Source organism: Amblyomma mixtum, chromosome 5 (assembly GCF_055824585.1).
Source record: "Amblyomma mixtum isolate Tamu chromosome 5, ASM5582458v1, whole genome shotgun sequence".
Lineage (NCBI taxonomy): Eukaryota > Metazoa > Arthropoda > Arachnida > Ixodida > Ixodidae > Amblyomma > Amblyomma mixtum.
Window position 1 is genome coordinate 117,110,089 of NC_143016.1, and position 21,732 is coordinate 117,131,820.

General features: G+C 47.2%; 1 protein-coding gene across 1 annotated transcript in view; it reads right to left on the bottom strand.

The window, feature by feature from the left end:
* Nucleotides 1-1,449: 1,449 nt before the first annotated feature.
* LOC149343438 (phospholipid-transporting ATPase ABCA3-like) overlaps nucleotides 1,450-21,732 on the bottom strand; it is a 58,424-nt gene continuing 38,141 nt past the window's right edge. The window contains exons 21-27 of the mRNA XM_089546969.1: nucleotides 20,716-20,924; nucleotides 18,844-19,098; nucleotides 18,086-18,273; nucleotides 11,187-11,360; nucleotides 10,393-10,609; nucleotides 2,434-2,650; nucleotides 1,450-1,949 (exon numbers count right to left, since the gene is read on the bottom strand). Coding sequence (XP_089403095.1) covers nucleotides 1,837-1,949; nucleotides 2,434-2,650; nucleotides 10,393-10,609; nucleotides 11,187-11,360; nucleotides 18,086-18,273; nucleotides 18,844-19,098; nucleotides 20,716-20,924 — 1,373 coding nt within the window. The 3' untranslated portion in view covers nucleotides 1,450-1,836. The remainder of the gene's footprint in view (nucleotides 1,950-2,433; nucleotides 2,651-10,392; nucleotides 10,610-11,186; nucleotides 11,361-18,085; nucleotides 18,274-18,843; nucleotides 19,099-20,715; nucleotides 20,925-21,732) is intronic.

Consider the following 21,732-nt stretch of genomic DNA (forward strand, 5'->3'; position numbering starts at 1 on the left):
CAGGGCGTCGGTGACGATTCGGGGCTGGTCTGTAGCAGTGGAGCTGTCCAGGATAGTTTCTAAGTGTGACTCTGTCGGGGTTGGGGATGGAGGGTGTGAGAAGGTAGTGCATATAAGGAGTACGTGAAGAAAGTATCCCGGTTTCCTACAGAGCTTACAGGAGAAGAGGTAGGGAGAGAACTGATCGGTGTAGCGGCCGTGAAATAGAATGGGGTAGAGAGTAATACACTATTGGAAGGCATGGGTTAGGGAGGGAGCCGGCGGTACCTAAAGACACCGGGTGTCTGTGTAGTGGGTAAGGATGTCTCTGAAGGTAAACGACGCTGCTTGTCTGGTGCAGGGGGTCATACTCCGGCGCGGAAAGTAAGACCTCGCCGAGGGTGTGGACCCTCTTGTTGACCTGAAGGCATGCGTGTGCGGGGGTCCAGATAACGGCTACGGGACGGGTAGGATGCCAGAAGCGTAAAATATGGCCGTGGTGTGAGATACGAGGCTTTTGGCCAAATTGGATAGGGCGGATTTTGGGTCGGAGAGAATTCTGATGGGATAGCTGATGAGAGCGAGCGCAAAGTTCGCTACCTCTGCAATTTCGGATGAGTCTGTGGTGATGGAGCTTGATGTGAATAACAGGACCTGATTGCGTGCTACGGCTAGGACCATGCGGGAGCCCGACGAGAACGCTGCCATGCCCACCTAGGCTACCTCGAAACAGACGCCGTACTGATTGTGCAAAGCTTTTGCGTGGGCGGCCCTACGTGCTAGGGGCGCATGTTCTTGGGTATGGGAAGAATGATTAGATCGGAGCGCAGGTCTGGAGGTAGGGGTACCCCTCGGTAGGATGGGTGACCGGGGCGATACCTAGAGAGTACTCCGCTTTCGCAGACCCGCACCGCGGTTCGCCACGCACCGAATGAGACGGGTGGCTTGATGGGGTTGGGTCTGGAGAGCTTGGATGGTGTCGCCGGTTGCGATGCGGGAGTCAGGTACGGGGCCCAGGATGCGAATCTTGGAGACTAGGGGAATGGAGTCGTTCCATAGCGTTTCTGAGATGGGTTGGCGAGGTCGTGCGGCCAGTGGCAGTAGAGGAAAAGTTCTGATTTAGAAGGGGGGCAGGCAAGGTCACGCGCGGGAACCTACAGTTGACAGTTCACGGGATGACAGTTGGACTGAAGCCGGTCGGCCTTTATTGGCTGAATTTTGACATGAATACGATGCCTTGAGACCACATTTGCGCATCCTCAGGTTTCAGTAGTCATTATCAATGCCAAACTAAGAAGACCAAAGTTTTTATTTTCTTTTGCACGCAGTAAAGACGGCAATGACGAATGCTCGGGGCGAGACCTGTGGAAAGTGCTCCGATCTATTCATCACAGGTTTCACTACCATAAAAAATTGCGTCGAAATAACCTCGAGTCTACCAAATACTTTCACGCTGAATGTATTCTTAACAACAGCACAGTATGAATGTGAGATATATGTTCAAAGACGTGTATACATATTCAAGTGTTGAGGCGTTTGATGGCATGGAACAGCGCCACAAACTTAAAAAAAAATCTGAGTAGCTGCGAAAAAAAAAACCGCCATACCCTATTAGAGGGAAAGAGCAACAGTGTACCGCCCTATAGCTGACATGCTGCGAGAAAACAGAGGTCAGGGAACGAAATTAGAAGTTGCGTTACACTTATTATGGTCGCAGATATTATGAAAAAAAAAGGAAGTTAACTGGGGTAGAATAAAACGTGGGAATAATAAACGCGTCAGATAAGTATTGCCCTCGTCAAATTAAGATAAACATAAAGAGATAAACAAAGATAAACATAAAGATAAACATCCACTTCAGGCGCTCTCCACATTGTCCGCGTTCTTCCGGCCGCCCCTGGCTGCACGCACGGGTTTCTTGGACGTCAGTTGGCGGATGCGCTTGTTCTGCGGATTGCGGCCCCACGGATCTGTGACGGTGCAGTAACAGCCATGAGTGATCGCACTTATTTGAGAACACGTATCGTTACAATGTGCACTTGAGCATATCTTCACGTTCCGAAGCAACACCGGGGGTCATTTGGCGTGCAGGAGTACAGGGCTTCAATTTAACAAGGGGCGAGACACTAGGGAAAACACTTAAGACCAACAATACTAGATTGTTAGTCCAGAGTCAGTGCCTGTTTTCTTTTGAGTGCTTCCTTCCGTTTTGTCTCGTTCCTTGCGCTTCTTCTGAGGATTTTCGTTATGAGCCAACTGGTCGCATTCCTGATTTTCACTTGAAGCCTCTTCTTTCACGCCTAGCGAGCAGTCGACTCATTCCATGTGTGGATATACTCGCCTATTACACGTGCCCGTTTCAGAGTCCGTGCCTGTGCCTGATGAGTATTTTTAAGCATGTATCCCCCACCCCTGCGCTGAAATTTGCGAATATTCGCAGTGAGGGGCGCTCACCTTCCCGCAGCGTCTTCGCCGTGGCCTCAACGGCCTTCTCCTTGGCCTCTGCGGCGTCCTCGGCCATGTCGGCGCGTGCCATGCCCAGGATGATCTCGTCCAGCGAGCAGTCCGACACCAGCACCGAGTCGATACGGAACCAGCGCTTCAGCTGCGCCAGGCGGCCGAACACCTCGCTCCAGGCACACCGGCTCGAAATGTAGTAGAGGAACACACCCTGCGTGTAATCGCATTGCAGAGTATGGACGAAGGTTACAACCGGCACATCTGGTATATCTGCGACCTTTGTTTTTCTAAGGTGCTACCATTTTGTAATTTACCGCCATTTTTCTTCTGTCTAGTCCTAAACCGCCATGCTGAAGTGTGCGCAGCACCTATATAGTTTCCCAGTGCTGGACTTGCAGAGGTTTACGGCTTTCCTGTTAAGTGCAACCTGCTGCACCCACAGAGAAGATGTTGGCTTCAAGAAACGGTTTGATTTATAGCCGACAGACACAGCTACCTAGACGACGATGTCATCTAGGTAGCAGGCTGCGCCAGGGCAACTCGTGTAGAATTCGGTCCAGAACGGCCTGGAACACCCGCGGCACGCAACCTATCCCATACGGCAACCGTCGGAACCGGAACAGGCCCAGATGTGTATTGACAGTGAAATTCTTCCTCTCGGTCGTCCAATTCGAGCTGCAAGTATGCGTTTCACAAGTCCAGAAACGGAAAGACCGCTGCACCTAGTAAGGTTGCGGCAACGTCCTCTCGAAGAGGGAGCTGGTACTGGTCCACCTCAATTTCTGGATTTACCATCACTCGGTATTGACCACATACCCGAAGCTCCTGGCCATTTTTCCTTGGAACCATCACCAGAGGTGTCACCCAGTCACTATAGCGCACACGGTATACGATTCCAGCTTTGTCCAACTTCGCCCATTCCTGCTCAACCCGTTGGAGCAGCGCATACGGCACCGGTCGCGCCTGACAGAATACAGGAGACGCGTTCCCTTTAATAACAATGCTAGTTATGAAACCTTTTATCGCTCCGTAAGCAGGGTCGAACACTTCGGAATATTTGTCAGTGGAAGATATTGCATTCCCTAATGCCCTCACTTGCATCACTTTATGCCACCTAATTTTAATTTTTACTGCGCCAGTTTCGGTCGAAACAATGTTGGCATTTTTTATCCTTTAGTCTCTTTGACAATTACTAAAGGTAAATGAAAGCACTGATCATTGTACCTCCCTTCAACATCAATTATTCTTTTGATACGTACCCGCGTGCATTGTACTTAACAAATTTGAGATCCGCTGGTCTCATTTTAGCGTTTTAGAAGTGCTTCCCGCAGTCGTCTACCGACAATGCGGAAACCGCTGCTCCAATGTCTAGTTCTATTGGTACACTTCTGCCGTTTAACCATGCACAGACTACAATGGCCTGGTTGCACGAACATTTTCCAGTGTGACAAAGCATAAGTAGGTCACTGTCTGACGATTCATACTCTAGTTGATGCACAACTACCTTTGGATATTTTTTTGGAGATGGCCTTCCTTCTGACATTTAAAGCAAGGGCTGCTCAAGAACGGACAACTTAAGGTGCGTGACGCCTACCGCATCGAAGCTGCATTGATTTAGTCCTTGGAGTCAACGTCTTCGGTTACTGCTTGTTGGTTGAGTGGAAGCTGCATTCATTTATTAATTTAGTCATGTCCCCAAATATCCCAAATATCGCCCTATAGGGTATTGCAGTAGGGTGGGGGGGAGAGGGCGAGGTAAAATAAATGAACACTTGACGGCCTATGTTTCTGAACCCGGTCGCAAGGTCCAAGAGTTGCTATGCCAGAGGATGTCGCTGCTATTTGACGACTGCGCATCGCTATTTCCGAAGCCTATTTCCGAAGCCATCGGTAATGTATCTCACTGTTATTCCATGGCAGTGGCGATGCTGTAAAAAGGCTCCCAGATGAGCTCGCTGTCACTCATTGCTAGCAACCGGCAGCGTGTTGCCTCCGAATGCAGGCCAGCAATCAGGCGGTCCCTAAGCGCTTGTTCCAGAAAGCTGCCGAAGTCGCATGCGGCTGTCAATTTTTGAGCTGCACAACGACGTCCGTGGCACTTTCTTGAGGTATTTGCTTCCTTTGAATAAAGGGTATCTTTCGTTCACCACGGAACGCCTCGAAGTATAGTGCTTCTGCTACGTCAATACAACTTCTTTACACGTCGATGGGCTGGGCGCCTTGGGAAGAAGAAGGCTTCGGAGCATCGCGTACCCTTCCCTGATATGTCGCTCAGGAACTGATGCATTTTCTTGGCCTCGGCAGTATTATTAGGCGCGATAAAGCTCGAAGCGTTGCACAAATAAGTAAAGTTCCGCTGTCAGGACCGAATTCCACTAGCTTGCGGACTGCGGATGCGATCTTAGATGGTGTCATGTATGCTTGGAATGACGTTACAAAAGAACGTTATCAGGTTTATCAGCCGCAATCAAATGCTTTCACGTCTGCCCGAGAGAGTGCTTCTACGCCTACCCGGGGGAGTGCTTCTCCATCTGTTCAAGACTGACAGACAAGCGGAAATGAATTTCATATACTAAACATAAATGCACGCAGTCTTGTTAATAAGGTAGAGGCGCTGGAGCACGTTTTATTAGAACACCAACCTGATGTCGCAGTTGTCACGGAAACTTGGCTTCACCCTGATATTTTGGATACGGAGATATGCCCCCCTGGGTATGGCGTTATCAGATTTGACCGCAGCAGCCGAGGGGGAGGCGTAGCTATTTTCATTGACAATACGATACAGCACACGGTTATTTCAGGCCCTCATAACATCGAATCCGCTTTTTGCCGAGTCTATCGCGGAACACATGAAATTTTAATTGGCGCTGTGTATCGTCCTCCGGGCGCAACTTCAGACGTCATTGATGCATTGAACGACTTTCTACACCATTTGCGAATTCAAAACAAAAACGCGATAATCGCGGGGGATTTTAACGTTGCGGATGTGAAATGGGATGAAATGATGCCGGGGCAACGTGAACGAGAGGCAGCGCTCGGTCTTCTAGATTTGTGCTTTTCTCATGGGCTTCAGCAGGTAGTACGAGAGTACACAAGAGTACAGGGTAACAGCAAATAAGTTTTAGACCTTTTTCTAACTCAAGGTGTTTTGTCACAGCCGGTGGAGGTAGAAGTGTTACCTGGTCTTTCCGATCATTGTTTAGTTAGTATGAAATTGTCCTTTGCTTCTTTTCGAAAGAAGACGATTGAAGTGTCATCTTACAGAGATTTTAACAGGGCAGACGACACCGCCGTACTTGACGAGCTAGATTACTGCGTTGGCCCGTTTGAAGAACTAAGTTGTAACGAATCAGTGACTGTTAATGAACTATGGTTAGAATTCAAATCTTTAGTCCATAGGTGCATAACTCGTTATGTGCCATTGGTCACAAAAAAGAAACGTGCGTGCAGTCCGTGGATAGCAAGGAACATTATTCAACTAAAAAGAAAAATCGGCAGGCGTAGGAAAAAGTACCGACGCACACTCGATCCGGCTGCGTTGAGTGACATGCTAGCTCTAAGTAGTAATATGAGGTCACACATAAAAGAATCTAAATTTAAGTTTTATAACGTTACATTGGAAAAATTTCTACGAGAATCACCGCAAAAGTTTTGGAGACACTTGGCAGTACCAAAGAAAAAAGTCGCAGAGATAAGCTCAGAGAGCGGACCTATAAGTGATAAGACTGAAATGTGCGATCTTTTCAATAGATACTTCGCAAGTGTTTTCAGTGAAGACGATAACAAGCCAGTGGATACTAGGTTCGCTGCTGAAACACGTGCAATTGACGACATAAGCTTATCGATAGAAGGCGTACTGAATTTATTGTTTAGCCTAAAAACATCAAAATCAATGGGCCCTCATGATATTCCTAATCTGTTTTTAAAGCGATACGCAGAATGGTCAGCTAGATACCTCGTGCTAGTGTTTAGGAAGTCACTATCAACAAGCACGGTTCCCGATGATTGGAAAACTAGCAAAATAGTTCCTATTCTCAAGACTGGAGATTCAAAAACGGTCAGTAATTATCGTCCCATCGCACTAACGTCAACCTGTTGTAAGCTTCTAGAGCACATTGTCTCAAAGCACATTCGACAATACTTAACAGATATTGAATTCTTGAATAGGTGTCAGCATCGTTTTCGACAGGGCATGTCAACGGTTACACAATTAATAGAAACTTTGCATGATTTCAGCGAAATCATTGACCAGAAAGGGCAAATTGACATAATATTCCTATACTTTAGGAAAGCCTTCGATCAGGTAAATCATAGAAAACTTTTAAGCAAATTTCAATCAGTACTGAAAAACTCAAATATAGTTCGTTGGCTGGAAAGTTTTCTTGTGGGCCGCAGGCAATTTGTAAGTATTGACGGGAGCGCATCCCAAGTGTGTGACGTGACATCGGGAGTACCACAGGGCTCGGTACTCGGACCGTTATTGTTTCTTGTTTACATAAACGACCTCATTGAAGATTCAGAAATCAATGCCAGATTATTGCAGACGATTGCATTATTTATACTAATGTTAATTCAGTTGAAAATCAAGTTAAACTTAATGGTTACCTGCTCAACAATAGCGAATGGTGTAGAAAGTGGTAAATGTCTTTAAACCCCAGTAAAACAGTATGTATGACAATCACACATAAACATCAGCCACTCGAATTTGACTACTCATTACAAGAAAACAAACTTAATCGAGTAACAGAATATACATACCTGGGAGTGACAATTACTTCAGACCTGCGTTGGAACACTCACGTACATAACATTGTTGCTAAAGCAAATAAAAGATTAGGATTCATTAGGCGGTCACTTAAGCATGCTACACAGGATACTAAATAGATGCTCGTACGCCCGATAACGGAATATGCGTGTGAGGTGTGGGATCCCTACACTCAAACACTTGCAGCTGAAGTGGAGCGAGTGCAGCGACGTGCACTTCGCTCTATCTATTCTCGCTTCCGAAGACGAGATCAGGTAACCCCACTTTACACTTTAGCGAACTTGCGCCCTCTTCAATGTCGCCGGAAACAAAAAAGACTCATTCTTTTCTATAAGATTATGAACAACATGGTACATATCGATAAGCAGCAATACATAAGCGAAACTACTTCACGTATCACTCGGGGTAAACATTGCAGACACGTAAAAGAACAAAAGTTTTCTAAGCACTGCTACAAGCATTCCTTCTTCCTGTCCACAGCGAGAGAATGGAACAGACTGCCAGAGAATGTGGTGCTCGCATCGGGTGTGGATGTGTTCTCTGCTGGAGTTCGTGATTTATTGGTATAGTGCCTGATATAATGCGCCTTGCATTTGTGTTGGGCATGGTGTTGTCACATTGTTTGCTGTTTAGTTGCAGCGATATTTTTGCGCATTTTTTTTTTGCTTAGAGGTCAGTTCCATTTTTTGATATGTTAAAACTTGGCACCGACTGGACGGTGCTGGTGTTTTGTTTGTCGTGTTCCGCCTTTGTAATCTGTACCTTGTATCACTCCTATCTTGGTCCTGACCGGACTGATAGTATCTCTAATAAATAAATAAATAAATCTTCAGTTCTTGTTGGATTCCATCCTTGTTCACCAGTTGCATCGACAGAGAAGACGTCCTCAAGAAACTGCTTTATTACAGCCGACAGAGCTAGCAGGCACACAGATGTAACTGATGCATTGGTCATCCCGAACATCCCCGCAAATTACCGTAAATGCATAGTGGTTTTATAGGCACGGGGCGAGGGGGAGGAGGCATTATGTGTTGAATACGGATCTAGTACAAGCGGTAAAAAGCTGATGTAGTGATATAGTCTTCGTTTTACGCTGTAGCTGCTGGTCGAAGTGTATTGCGCGTCTTTCAAATTAAACTTTCCGCTTATGACTCAGCGCTTGCATTTTGTGCCTCTCTTGTCCTCATTCTTCTTCAGCTGGTTGAGGTTGCTGCCGTAATAATTCGCTAAGATTTCAATCCTCTTGCTCCTTGACTAAATGCAATTTTTTTTTTCTTTATTGTGTCACGGATTCTCTCCGTGTAGGGGGCAGAGGTAAAGGCAAAATGCCTGACAGAGCCTCTGCGCCCCCACAGTTCAAGGCAGCATAACGTGTCATTTACAATCATATTTGCTAAACATTTTTAGCACACAACAGAAAGCAAAAAAAATAAATAAGTTATTTAGATCACATGACTTCACAGCATTAGTTTTTCTTCAACATGGTATATTTTAAAGAGGAAGAAAAGGCATATGCAATAGTTATTATGTAATAACAAAATTGGCTTGCATCAGAAGCCAATCAAAGAAAAGAAAAACCACAATTCATTGGTCCGAAAAATAAATCGCATATGCAGTAAATAGATCAGTACACACAAGCATTTCCGGAAAAAACAAGGTTTGGACTGATGTGTGGGGTACATGCTGAAACACTGGCAAATATATTGTACAACCGAACAGAGAAATAACATAACATAATATAACATAAATAATAGAAATAACATAACATAATGCAACGTAGCTGAGGTTACATGTGTTATCAGGGATGAGCGCAAGTTAACAAAAAGAGAATGCAATGTCACTGCCCACTAATAGCTTTTTACAGTTCTTTTTGAAGTTGTGGAAGGATTGTGTGTATTGTACATTAAAGTGATCACTGTTTAATATGTTAATTGTTTGATAATTCAATTTTTGCCTTCCGTAATTAGTTCTTGTGGCGGGCTTGAGATGGTGTGGTCTACGTATTGGGTATGAAGTGCAACTGTCTACGGGTATTGTGTGCAGCCTATTTTTATAAATCCACTGAAGTTGTGTTGAAAGGGCAGAAAGTACTTGATGCCGCAAACATTCTCTTGTGCTTGTTGCAGTGCCTATGATGAATGCTGGCTTGCATATAAACAACTACAGCTCGTTATTCTCGCTAATAGTGATCAATCAGCGCCTAGCTTTTAACCCCTCTGACCCTCCTTTATCTAAGGTCAATCTTATATCTACTATCTCTTGCAAGCAGAAGTTACCTTTCTATTAACATAGTTTTGTATTTGTTTTTAAGACACTTAGGAAACTAAGGTCATCATGCGCTAAACGCGACGTTCATGTGTTTGCATTACCCATGCACAGAGCACGTACCATCACTAACAGCAGTCTGACTCTCCAGACTGAGGGTAATGCTGAGGTTTATATGTGCCCAGAGACCGAGTCCCCTTGCAAAACCGATTACTGAATGAGGCTGCTGAGAGAACAGCGCCACGATGAATACTGCCTTAATTTATACTTCATCAGTCCACGTTAATGCATATTCCGATGTACCGCAAGTCAGTTACCCCGAGTTTCATATTATTACGTTGAAAGAATTTGGCCACATCTCCCTTCGGGTAAGCTGCCCTTTCTGCATTAATTCAATAATTAACCTCATGGCCCTCAATGCAGGAACGCAGAAATACATTCTTCGAATTCTCCATTCTTTATTTGCCAAACATGGGTTGATATCATTTTGCACCTAAGCGAGATGTTTATCGCGATTTCAGATGACCAGTGTTCTGCGAAGGTAGCAAGGACGATAATAAAGTTCGATGAACAAGGTGGAAAGAAGAGGTCTTCCCGGAGCGACCGAAAAGTCAGGCAGTTAGATATGGCCAGGAAATCCTCTGTCCTGGGTAGGCCGCGGCTGGAGTTGGATAATTATACAACACTAGTAGGAAAAACTGAGCACTGACACTAAAAATTTGGCCTACTAGAACATGGAGGACTGGTAGAAAAAATTTTAGGGCAGCGGTGAGTTCCGGCTGGTCAAGCATCTTTCCGGTTTGCTTTCACTGCACACATTTAAACATCTGTGTCAATGGCCAGAGTAAACCTCAAACCACGCTCACTATCGCGGCATGCGCTCTCAGTCAGCGCCACCCAAAGAAAGGGATATCCGCGCGTACCTCTCGGTAGTCGACGTGGCGGGCGCTGGGGAAAAAGCTGGTGAGGGCGATGTGTATGCGCTCAACCAGGTAGACGGTCATCTGCTCCACCAGCCTGAAGGTGAGCGCACAGCCGTTGCCGAACCTCTCCCGCAGGTGTTCCACACTGCCCAGGGCCTTCAGCTTGCCGCCAGCCATGATGCCCACGCGGCTGCATGCCGCCTGGCACTCCTCGGTGCTGGGGAGAAAAAAAAGTAAATACGTCATGACGAAGGCAATGGCGTGGTGACATTCTCACTCTCGGCAGACTTCAAGACTGCCCCGCGAGTTAGTGGGAGAAGCAGAGGGTGAAAAATCGAAGACAACAAGAGATGCCGTAGAGGGGTGCCTCTATTTGTGATTTCGACACCCTGAGGTTCCCAAAATACAAGCTGATATTACGTTGCAAACCGGTGTTTTTGCGTTTCATCCACATAGAAATCATTTTGTTGAAAAGCAAAGAGCCAGTTACATCCTCTGGCAGTTAAAGCACGTCCTCTGCTCTCATGTGCTATTTTTCCACTTTACGAGCACGCTGTACGGTTTGTGAGGTTCAGTACGCAACTGCAATGATAAACACTGCGTTCTGTACGACCACTTGTGGCTTACAATCTGGACTGCGAGTGCCTATCGCGTCATGTTATGTCAACGTATGAACTGCAGCGGGGCAGATTGCCACTAAGGCGGCGCTGTACTCCACAGGCGACAACCTCAAATATACAAACTTAAATAGAACATAATGAGACATAATGAGGACCGTCTCCCTGTGACCGCACCTGTACGTGGTGATGAATATGGCGCACCCGACGGTTTCCCGAATGTGCTTCAGCGCCCCGTAGATCATCTCCCGACCGGCCAGGTCGATGCCCGTGGTCGCGTCGTCCAAGAGTACAACACGAGGCAGGCCCACGAGCGCCACGGCCGTGGACAGCTTGCGTCGGGCGCTCCAGCTGCGGCGAGCAGGAAGTACGCCGACGTGAGCGGAGTACGTATCGGCGGCAGCCAGTTTCAGACACTTGAGTTGCAGTGCAGCAGGTAAGTCGGTTGTAGAGGTCGCCATGTGTGCAAGCACAGATGGATGCCATTCGAAAGGAACCACTTTCTACCACCCTACTTCGATTGAAACGCTCTAAAGCAGTTTATGTTTGCAAGACGCTTGGCCGATAAACATCACCTTAGCACCTTAGCATCACCTTAGCAAGATTCTTCGACCACGCACACCTACTTTTTTTGCAGAATATGTGGCTATTAAACTGGGAACGATATGTCCTCTTTGCCAAATATAACAATGATAACCTCGTAGTGTCTTCTTAATTGAGCAAAAAACGTGATCTCTGAGACTGAGTCAACGGTTATTTTAAGTATAAGAGTTGCCTTCTATGTATGAAAAGAACTAACAATGAAGCAACCGAATGTCTCTCCGATTGGCTTTTCTCCGTTGTTTACGCTGTGTCACCTAACGCCCTCAAAAAGTGGCAGCTGTGATGTCTTCAAACCCGAGCGTGTATTATAGACGGAATCTTCATAGACTTTCCACTTCTGTTGCCGTCGTGAGTATAATGCTGGCACAGACAGAGGAACCATTTCGAAGGTCTTCTCAAAGTGCCCCTCTGCTGCGCAATATTTGAAAACATAAATAGTACGGGAAAGGTATAAGTACTCTTTGACTTGCTTCGAATCTTATCCCGAAAGCGCGATTGGCAAGAACCATAGAAGGCAGTGCTCCTTGATCTAGAACAGGGGTTCTCAAACTGGGTTCCGCGGGCTGTCTTTTTGTGTTCCGCGAGTACCCGCACCGTCCCTGACCCGGCAGCTGATATGAGACTGGCTCTCAGTGCTACTGAGCCACGCTTTGACTTGCTCTTAAAAGGGAAGCAATACCACTCATCACATTAGTATTTGTATTAATCTGTGCAATAAACATTTAACTTTTGCAACTCTCTCTTTGCAAAAATGCACTCAACAACATTGCTGGTAAGTGAAAGCAGGGGGGGGGGGGGGGGGTTCCCTGGAACTTATTTAAGGCTTTTGGGGTTCCTCCAAGCAAAAAACTTTGAGAACCCCTGATCTAGAAGACTATCCCTAGGGTCTGAAGATTATGAGGTACGCAAGCGGCATTCTGAACCACGAAAGCATTTAACCCCAACAGACAGAATATAACTGGCCGAGCGATGAAAGTTAATGAATAAGCGTATGGGCACCGGCATAAGGAAGTATATTATGAAAAGAATCGAGTATGCTCTAAAGAACGAAGGTTGCCTAAAAGCGGTCAAAAGGAAATTAGGCATAGGCAAAAATCGTATGCGCTAACAGACAAGGAGGGCAATTTTAGTACCGATATGGATAAAATAGGTAAAGTATAGCCGAGGAGTTCTACAGAGATCTGCAGCAGCAGCACCGGTCTTATACGGCCAAGGCAGCACCTGCTACCGACGACGACGATACCGAAGAGCATTCCAGTTAGGTTTCCGCCTCGCACTGGTTCCTCGCGCTAGTTATTTTCTCAATGGCTCAAGGCAGAATATCGCTCCCTGGCACTTCTGCCAATAAATCAGCCGTTGCTTTCCTCGTTCCGGCCACAGGCTGGTTGATGTGACAGATGTATGCGGCAGCTGAAGCAGTTAGGGCGATGATGAGAGAAAAAGTAAGGCACAGCAATTGTACATACCGCTGCTAACGAAATAGCAATTAAACGAAGCCTTAGAACCAATGCAAATGGAAAAGCAGCTGGTAAGGATGACGTAACAGCAAATCTATTGACGGACGGTAAAAAAACTGTGCTAGAAAAACTGGCTACCCTTTATAAGCATAAGTAATGCCCCATGACCTCGATTGTGCTGGAATCTTCGAACAATAATAACATTTTCTTGACTCTTTTCTTATTATGGGGAAAATGACCCTTGTTCGTTGGTTTTAGTAGCTTTTTTCTGTAATAACTATTGCCATAAAATGTAATGCAATTCACTAAAAGAAGCTAAATGAATGTGGCTTTTAGGAATATGATTCAATGACGAGTTGCACGTTCCAATAAAAAATTTTACCTGCCAATAACAAGATTTCGGGAAAAATACTAGCAAAACTTGTGAAGACCGGCTTATATCTAAAAAAAGAAATGTTAAAAACTTGTGTGACATATCCTTATATTATACTGGCCACAATCTACGAAATAAACAGACTTGAATCTCAGTATTCTAGGGACAAAACAAAAACTCGAACACGGCAGCTTGTGTTCTAGGCTCGTTTCCGTCGTCGCCGATGTCGCCGATGTCGGAACTGAATCCCGGTGAAAATGCAGCACCTTCAGACTCGCTGCTGCTCGGATCGTCGATAAAATTAGTTTCAGTGAAAGCTGTGTCCTGTGATTTGCGACGTTTAAGGGAGCGCGTTGCGCATGTGGAGGCTGCCAAGCGAGTTTGACGCTGTCTCGTCTTGAGAGCGCGTTCAATCATGTCACCTTGCGGCAAAAAAAGAAAAGAAATACATCGAAAACGAAATTTTATTTGTCTAACTACAATCCTGATGACAACGTGCTCGTAAGCAAAGCGGAAGGCACCAAAGCTCAGTGGCGAAGTCATCGTTAGCGGGCAATGAGCACTGTACCACGTCTTCGCAGCGTGTAAAAAAAAAAAAATGCCGCCGCGCGGTAAAAAAGGAAAGTACATCGAAAACGAAACTCCGGTTCTCTAACTACAAGCAAGGCACGCAACGTGCCCGTAAGCAACGCGGAAGGCTCTGAAATCAGTGTTTGAAGACAACGTTTGCAGGCTAACGATGCTTAAACGGCGCAGTAAGAAGAGTCCAGAAGGAGACGTCGAGGACTTGAAAAGATCGACCAGCTCACAGTGCGTTGCCTACAACGTATTCACAAGGTAATCGATAATAAAATCAGAACCCTGAACTTGACTAAACCAAAGGAGCTTTCGTAGTCGACAATAGACCATAATCACACCATTAGTCAGGTTATAGAGAAATATGCAGAATATAACCGACCCCTACATTTAGGCGTTATGGATTACGAGACAACATTTTACTCAGTCGAAAGCTCAGCAGTAATGCAGGTAATACGGGATCAGGGTTTTTGAAGAGCCCTATGTAAAAATGCTGGAACACATGTATAGCGGCTGCACAGCCGCCAGAGTCCTGCATAACGGAAGTAATAAAATATTTAGAGGAGTCTTAGTTACAGAACTGGTTCAGAATTCGGTAGCATTAAAGTCCGAAGCGCGCTCGGCGTGCTTTTCCTCAGCCGTCATTACTGCTCGGCGCATGCGCTGAACCTCTGCAGCCGCCGATACTCTATAAATATTCAACGCCACACTTCCGTGGTCGCCCACTCCGCATGCGGGGATTTCCCAGTACAGTAGGCACATTCTGGGCGTTCACTCTGTCTCCATTCCAACCCGATACGAGGAGCTATCTAGACACGCCTGTACAAGACCAAGCGCACCTGTGAACTGCTGCCGAGAATGCCACCATGCTCGACCATGTCACGTAGTCTCATGACGTGACGCATCCCGACGACCAATCAGCGCTCGACCGTGTCACTTGACAACTGCCACCTGCCAGCGCACCTGCCAACTCAGCCCCATTACCCGGTTTCATTATGTGACATGTTCTGTCGACCAATCAGCACTCGGCCGTGACAAGTCACCATGTGCCGTCATCACTGTTTCGACCAACATCGAACTTTATGACTAACCAAGCCCTGTTATTTCCGTGATGAGGCTTCTAAAGCTTTCGAATTAAAATCTCTATAAGGAAGAGTGTAAGGCATAAAGACATGAGCTTTCCAATGCTAATCAACGCGTGTTTACAAGAGTTAATCAGATACATGGATTGGGGACAGAACGGGAGAAGACTTGGCAGAGAACACCTTAGCAATTTGCGATTCGCTGACGACATTGCCTTCCGAAGTAACTCAGGAGACGTAAAGCTAACCATGATCAATGACGTAGACAGGCAAAGCAGAACGGTTGGTCTAAAAGTCAATATGCAGAAAACAGCAGTTTACGTTAGGCAGCCAGGCGCTGGAAGTGGTAAGGGAAAATACGTCTACTTAGGGCAGGTAGCGACCGCAGGTTCAACCCGCAGGTCCAAACCACAAGTATGAAATCACTATAAGAATAACAATGGGTGCAGCGCATGTGGCGAGTACCCTCAGATTATGGATGACAGTTTACCAATATCAATCAGATCTATAACAGCCGCGTCTTTCCAGTACTCATATATGGGGCAGAAATTTGGAGGCTAACGATAACGTTTGAACTTAAGCTGAGGATAGCACTACGAGCTATCAAAAGGAAAACGGTAACTATAACGTTAATATACAGGAAATGTGGAGAGGGAATCAAGGAGCAAACGCGAGTTAATAACCTTTTAGAATTGATGTGCGCTAAACTGACGTTCACATGGGAAAGGAGAGACGAGAGGAAAGAAGCGTTGAGGACAGTTAATGACACCCTAGCCGAAATCAAGAAGAAATGGGCATGGGCAGGATATGTAATGGGAAGGCAAGCCAACCGATGGACGTCAAAGGCGGCGAACTGGACTCCATGAGAAGGCAAGCGTATAGGAGCGGGTGGCAAAATTTAGGTGGTCGGATGAGATCTGGAAGTTTGCGGGGATAAGGTGGCCGAAGCTGGCGCTGGACCGGGTTAATTGGAAGGATGTGGGAGAGGTGTTTCTCCTGCAGTAGGCGTAGTCAGACTGATATTAAGGCGAAAGCCTTTAATGTCTCATCGTTGTAAGCAGCAGTTGTCGACAGAAATGTCACGCTTTTCAGTTGGTCGAAACGGTCGTGACGTCACAGTACGCCAATTTCAAACGGGGCCAATTGTACTTAGGCTAGTAACCATGCAACCAATTGAAGGGATCATATAGTGATGCTCCAAGTAAGTAGGACTGAGCTTAGTTAATTGCTTAATTACCCCATTAGCCTAATTAACTTTTCTTGTCAGGCCATGTAAATAAATAAAACCGAGTAAGAAATTGGTCGAGCTCGGGAATCGAACTCCGGTCTTCGGAGTGCGAGACGAGCACGCTACCACTCCGCCATGCCAGCTCGATGGTTAGGGATGAACAAAGGCGCGTCTAGTGAACACGGTGTCTTCGCTCACTGCCATCCTCTTGCCTTCCCTTCCGGCGAGGTGTAGGTGTCCACCGAGGCATGAGAGACATATACATTTCCTTTCCTCAAAAAACAATTTACCAACGAGGGAGGCGTAGAACCGAATGGGCGATAGGACTCCGTGGCAGCGTTGCAAGACGCTGTCGCGTTCCACTCTTAGAGGCGAAGCTTAATATCATAGCCACACATCAGTGACCGCACTTTAGGTCAAAAAAGTGCACCCCCCCCCCCCCCAAATTTTGACGGGTGTCCACCGAGATATGTGAGACAGTTACTGCGTAATTTCCTTTCCTCAAAAACCGTTGCGTTCAAACGGCAACGCATCGCGCCGAACGGGTGGTGGCGTTCCGTGGACTCCCTGGCAGCGCTACAACACGCTGTCGCGTTCCACTCCTAAAGGCGAAGCTTAAGCGTCATTAATTAGCAGTTAATTAGTATTCAGGCATTAATCAGTAATTAAACATTAATTAGTGATTGGTCATCACTTAGAAATTAGTACTGAATTACATGTGATGCCACCAGTGCATCAGAAGCGGTCAAAGTGGTGCGGAAAACGATTTCGCCTCTACGCACTTTAGACAGGCAAAGTGCCCCATGAATTTTAAGCGACGTTCTGCAGTTTTGAAGGTATCTCAAGCACAACGTCCATTTCATTGCGATTACGTCACGAGAGAGTGAGTAAAGTTTCAAAGTTTAGTCTGATCAGAGTGTTAAAAGTTGGCAATAACATAGGATGCGTGGGGAATTTCGCCACTGGTACCGCGGACCGCACCTGCAAAGAACTGCACAACGCGATTAACGCACCTAGTAGAGCGATGTAGTCAAACTACCGCATAACGAATTTTATAAATAGTATTTTATAGACGTGAGCTCATCACCACCTTGACTGTCAGTGAAAGGAGGAAACCGATATGGAGAATGCAAAAAAGCAACAGGTCATCTCGAGATGGGTGAGTACGAGTTTCAATGGAAAACTCAAGCTCACTAAAATTAAAGAAAAGATACGATGTCAAGAAGGTCTTCAGATAAGATTATGGAGAATACCTTCTGGTAAGGAGAACAAAAAATATCGCACTGATATATGTATAGAAACTCGTGGAGCAAGTTGCAGCAGGAGCAAAAGTACATTTAAACGATTCAGCAGTTGCGAAGTGGAATTACGAAGTTCGAGGTCAACTGCTTACATTATCGTAAGCCACTTAGCTGCTGGCTATTACGGGAAAAGGTAGCATAGTCCGGCGCACTGATGCAGGCACAATGAATAGGCATGCGCAGGCTTTCCACGGTTTTTTTTTTCGCAAATGCGTTTGCTTCCGAAACATTTGCCTGAGAGGTGCGTCACAAGCGATGCTGCCAGGTCCGCGTACGATGACATGGTTTACGCAAAAAGCGTACTGGTGCTATAAGACGGAGACAACGCACACAAGGCAGGAATGGCGCCAGTCCTGTCTTATGTGTTGTCTCCGTCTTTTAGCACCAGTACGCTTCTTGGGTAAACCATGTCATGCTAAAACCAACTAGCTCAAATCAAAGTCTTGCTCCACGTACGAGTACTCTCGGCATCTCCGGTGCGCGACGTCGGTGAGGTCGACGACTCTGACGAGGCTGTTGACGAGCTCGTCGATCTTCTCGGCAGGCACGCCTCGCAGGCGGGCAAAGAACTGCAGCGTCTCCACGGCTGTGAAGTCGTCCATGAGCGTGTCCTCCTGGTGACAGAAGCCCACGCGGGACTGCCACTGCGCATGCCAGATTCGTGTGAAGGTGGTTACTCTCGCACAATACTATTTTACTACATAACAGGCTCGAAGTCGCGTTCAAGGATTGACACGATTATTAACACGGCCGCGGCACTAACTTCTTACACGTTCATATTCACGCTGCCACGACACTAACTTCGCCTTAGAGAAGTCATCCATCCAGAACTAGTCGTTGAGAGTCGCAATCAAGAACGAAATGTCTTTTCTCTGCGACATCAGTGCATTACCTCCAGAAGTCGCAACGTTCAGCAGAGCGCGGTGCCGGACGCTATTGAAGCGGTATCTTGGACTCATGGTCAGAGTTTCCAAGGCTCACGTTCCCGAAGGCTCACATGGCTCGCACCCGCTTGGATCTCATGATATGCAAGAGGACACAGTCATGGGTTCCCACACTTAGCGGCTCATGTGAATGTTCTCACTGGCCGCCAGCAAGATAGTTAAACTTTGTTTCCAACGACTGCGCACGAGGTGGTGCCGTCGCCCCCGGAGAAGTTCATAATAATGCTATCCCTGTAAGCATGGGCTTTCTCGGAAGACTTGTATACTCACAGCCCTGGCACCCCAGGACAGCTTGATGTCGCTCATGTGGCACTCTCCGAGCGTTGGCGGCGACAGGCCGGCCAGAATGTGAACCGTGCTGCTCTTGCCGCAGTTCTTGACGCCCAGCAGGCCGAAGCACTCGCCCGGTCGCACTGCCACGTTGAAGCCTCGCACGGCGTGGTCGCCACGGAACCACTTCTGCAGGTCTTCGGCTACCAGCGCGTAGCCCGAGAGTGAGCGGCTGCGGCACGCTAGGTACACGGCCTGCAGAAACAACACGAAGTACCATGCCCACAGTTGGCTTGCGCTCAATGTCGAGTTCGACAAACCCTCTAAATACTGCGAGGACGGTTTTGTTGGTCCTTATGTTTCTTACAGTTTTGAAACTGTAAGAATGAGTGCGGACACTGACGTCGTTTTCATGACGTTATGTAATCCGTTACTTTGTCCCTTACGGCACCACTGCTTTGCGATGGCAGGCGTTGCCACCGGCAAGGGATTGTGCGCCACAGGTTGCCATTCTCGGGAAACCTCGCGCGGCCAATCATTGATTTAATTGCCACCTGCTGCGGTGATCATTTTCCTTACAATCTAGTGGGACGGTTGTGATGGCGCAACGTTAAGAAAATGAAACGCCATCATTGGCCGGCTCTCCTACACTTGAGTAAATGAAGAGCGTGTGCTCAACGGTGTCAGCAGAAAAGTAAAGAATACTCAAAGAAGCAATCTGCTATGTATTTTACTGGAGACCACGAAACAACTGACACGACACACGCAGAGCCTTGGCTGTCGTATCATTTGTTTCGTGGTCGCCAGTAATGTGTATAACACGTTTCTTATATCATGTACAACCAACTAGGACCAGTTTTCGCTCTTTTGGAAGAATGAGTGTTCCAGACGGATAGGACGAACCAGTGAACACGACAGGTATACAGTACGTCCCCCGTGAAAGCGCAGCCCCACCCTCTCATCAAACTGTCCTAGCTTAAGGACGTTACGCTGCCAGCTCTCATTCGCAATGGGAAACAAGAGAACCCGTTGCTACCTCCTGCGCCGCTGCCGTCACAAGCCCGGATAAATGGTGACACGAAGGTGTCTCCGTAAACTGTAGACAAAAGAAAAACACATGCGGAACGGGGAGGCATTGTCGCCCGAGTATCAGTTAGCGTACCGTGTGCGAGTGGGCACTTCTACTTTTTAGCACGCTGGAAATACTTCAGCAAGGAACGTAAGCTTAAGCAAAGGTGGTTCATGGGTTGTTTAAGGTCTGCTTCCTCGTGCTGTTGGTAGAGAGGAAAAAAAAACAGCCAGACAAAGAATACCCAAAGAAAAATAAGGAGGGGACGCGCAAGCTCCGGGTTAAGGGAATGACGCGATACCGTTAATTGGTTAATACCCCAATGTGCTCAAATGGTAATTCCAGACTTTACATTCATATATCAATGGCAGTCCTTATACCACCGCTGCCCAGTGGTGCAGCGGTTAAGCCATGCGTCACTGCCTTGCGATGCCAGGTGTTGCAACCGGCGGCGGATAGTGCACCCAGACCCAGGTTGCTCGTCCCGAGAAACTTCTCGCGGCCAGGCATTTATTCAACTGCCACCTCCAACGGTGGTCAGTTTGCTTACATTCCGGTGGGCAAGTTGTGATGGCGCCACAAGGTCACGTTGCTTGGGTGGCCTACCTAGGATGCCGGAGCAGCCGTTTACTGTGACCCCCCCCCCCCTGGTACGGTATACGGGGGTACACTTCCATAGAGTGCCTTCGTTGTTGGGCTAGCTGCCGCCGTGGTGCCATTTTGGGGGATCATGGTAAGCGTGCGATGTTGCGTACGCGTGAAAATGGGTGGTTTGCGAGATTTCTGGTGGAGCACCCACCTACCTGCGTCTCGCTGTACACGTCCGGATCCTGGTTCTCTCGATCGGGCAGCTCCCCAACGGAGTCTCGGCACAGCGTGCGTCCCGAGTGGCGCCAGCTGATGAAGAGCAAGAGAAGCGCCCCTTGCACGAGCATCGAGGCCAGCTCGAGGCCCACACCGACGTGGTAGATCTGGAACGGGCTCCAGTTCACGTCGCTGGACGGGTACAGAGCTGCGCGCGACAGGAAGGGGCCGCCGAAGCGCCATTGTCATAAACAACAATTCCCCCCAAAATCCAATACCAGCTCCATTATGGACTAGCCATAATGGAGCTCAATCTGCGTCAATCACGACAAGCTTGCCTGCATTTCCTGCATTCCCTACTGTTTTTCGTGCACGGAAACAAAGAACTGGAATGGCCTGCCCAGCACGGCTTTCGTTCATCGCAAGCATGAAAACATACAAAAAAAGCAGTGAATAGCTGCTGACCTCTGGATTTCAACTGTATCTCAAATGTAAAGCATCATTCAGGGGCCTTTGGTATGCTAAGGTATTTGAGAGGTAAATAAATCCTGTGCTTGTATAGACAGGTTGCCCTCACATCACAGGGGCCGCCATGATGGTGACCAAAAACCTGTGCCTTATTTAGACCATGAAACCCACACTTTGGAAGCTTATGGACCGGTTCCATGGCGCAACTACCTTTCAAAGTGCATGTTCGAGCAGGTTACGATAAACGGACTAAATATGCTCGGAGCTCATTACCGCTCTCTTGATATTTAGCGTGGCGGCCACTGCGCCGCCTCTCCAACCTGTTCAATACAATAAGGACGTCAACACTTTTAATACAACAGCAGTACAGCTGTCATAACACCAGAACCCCTCCAACGGGTGTATGCAAATTCCCTGATTGCTCGAGACTGTGATGACGTCACAGGTATCACGTTACCGCCAAGGACTAATCACAGCGCGCCACCAGATTCGAAAAGCCATCTCCTCCGAAGGAGCTGGGAAGCAGCGAGATCAGATGCCTATAGCGT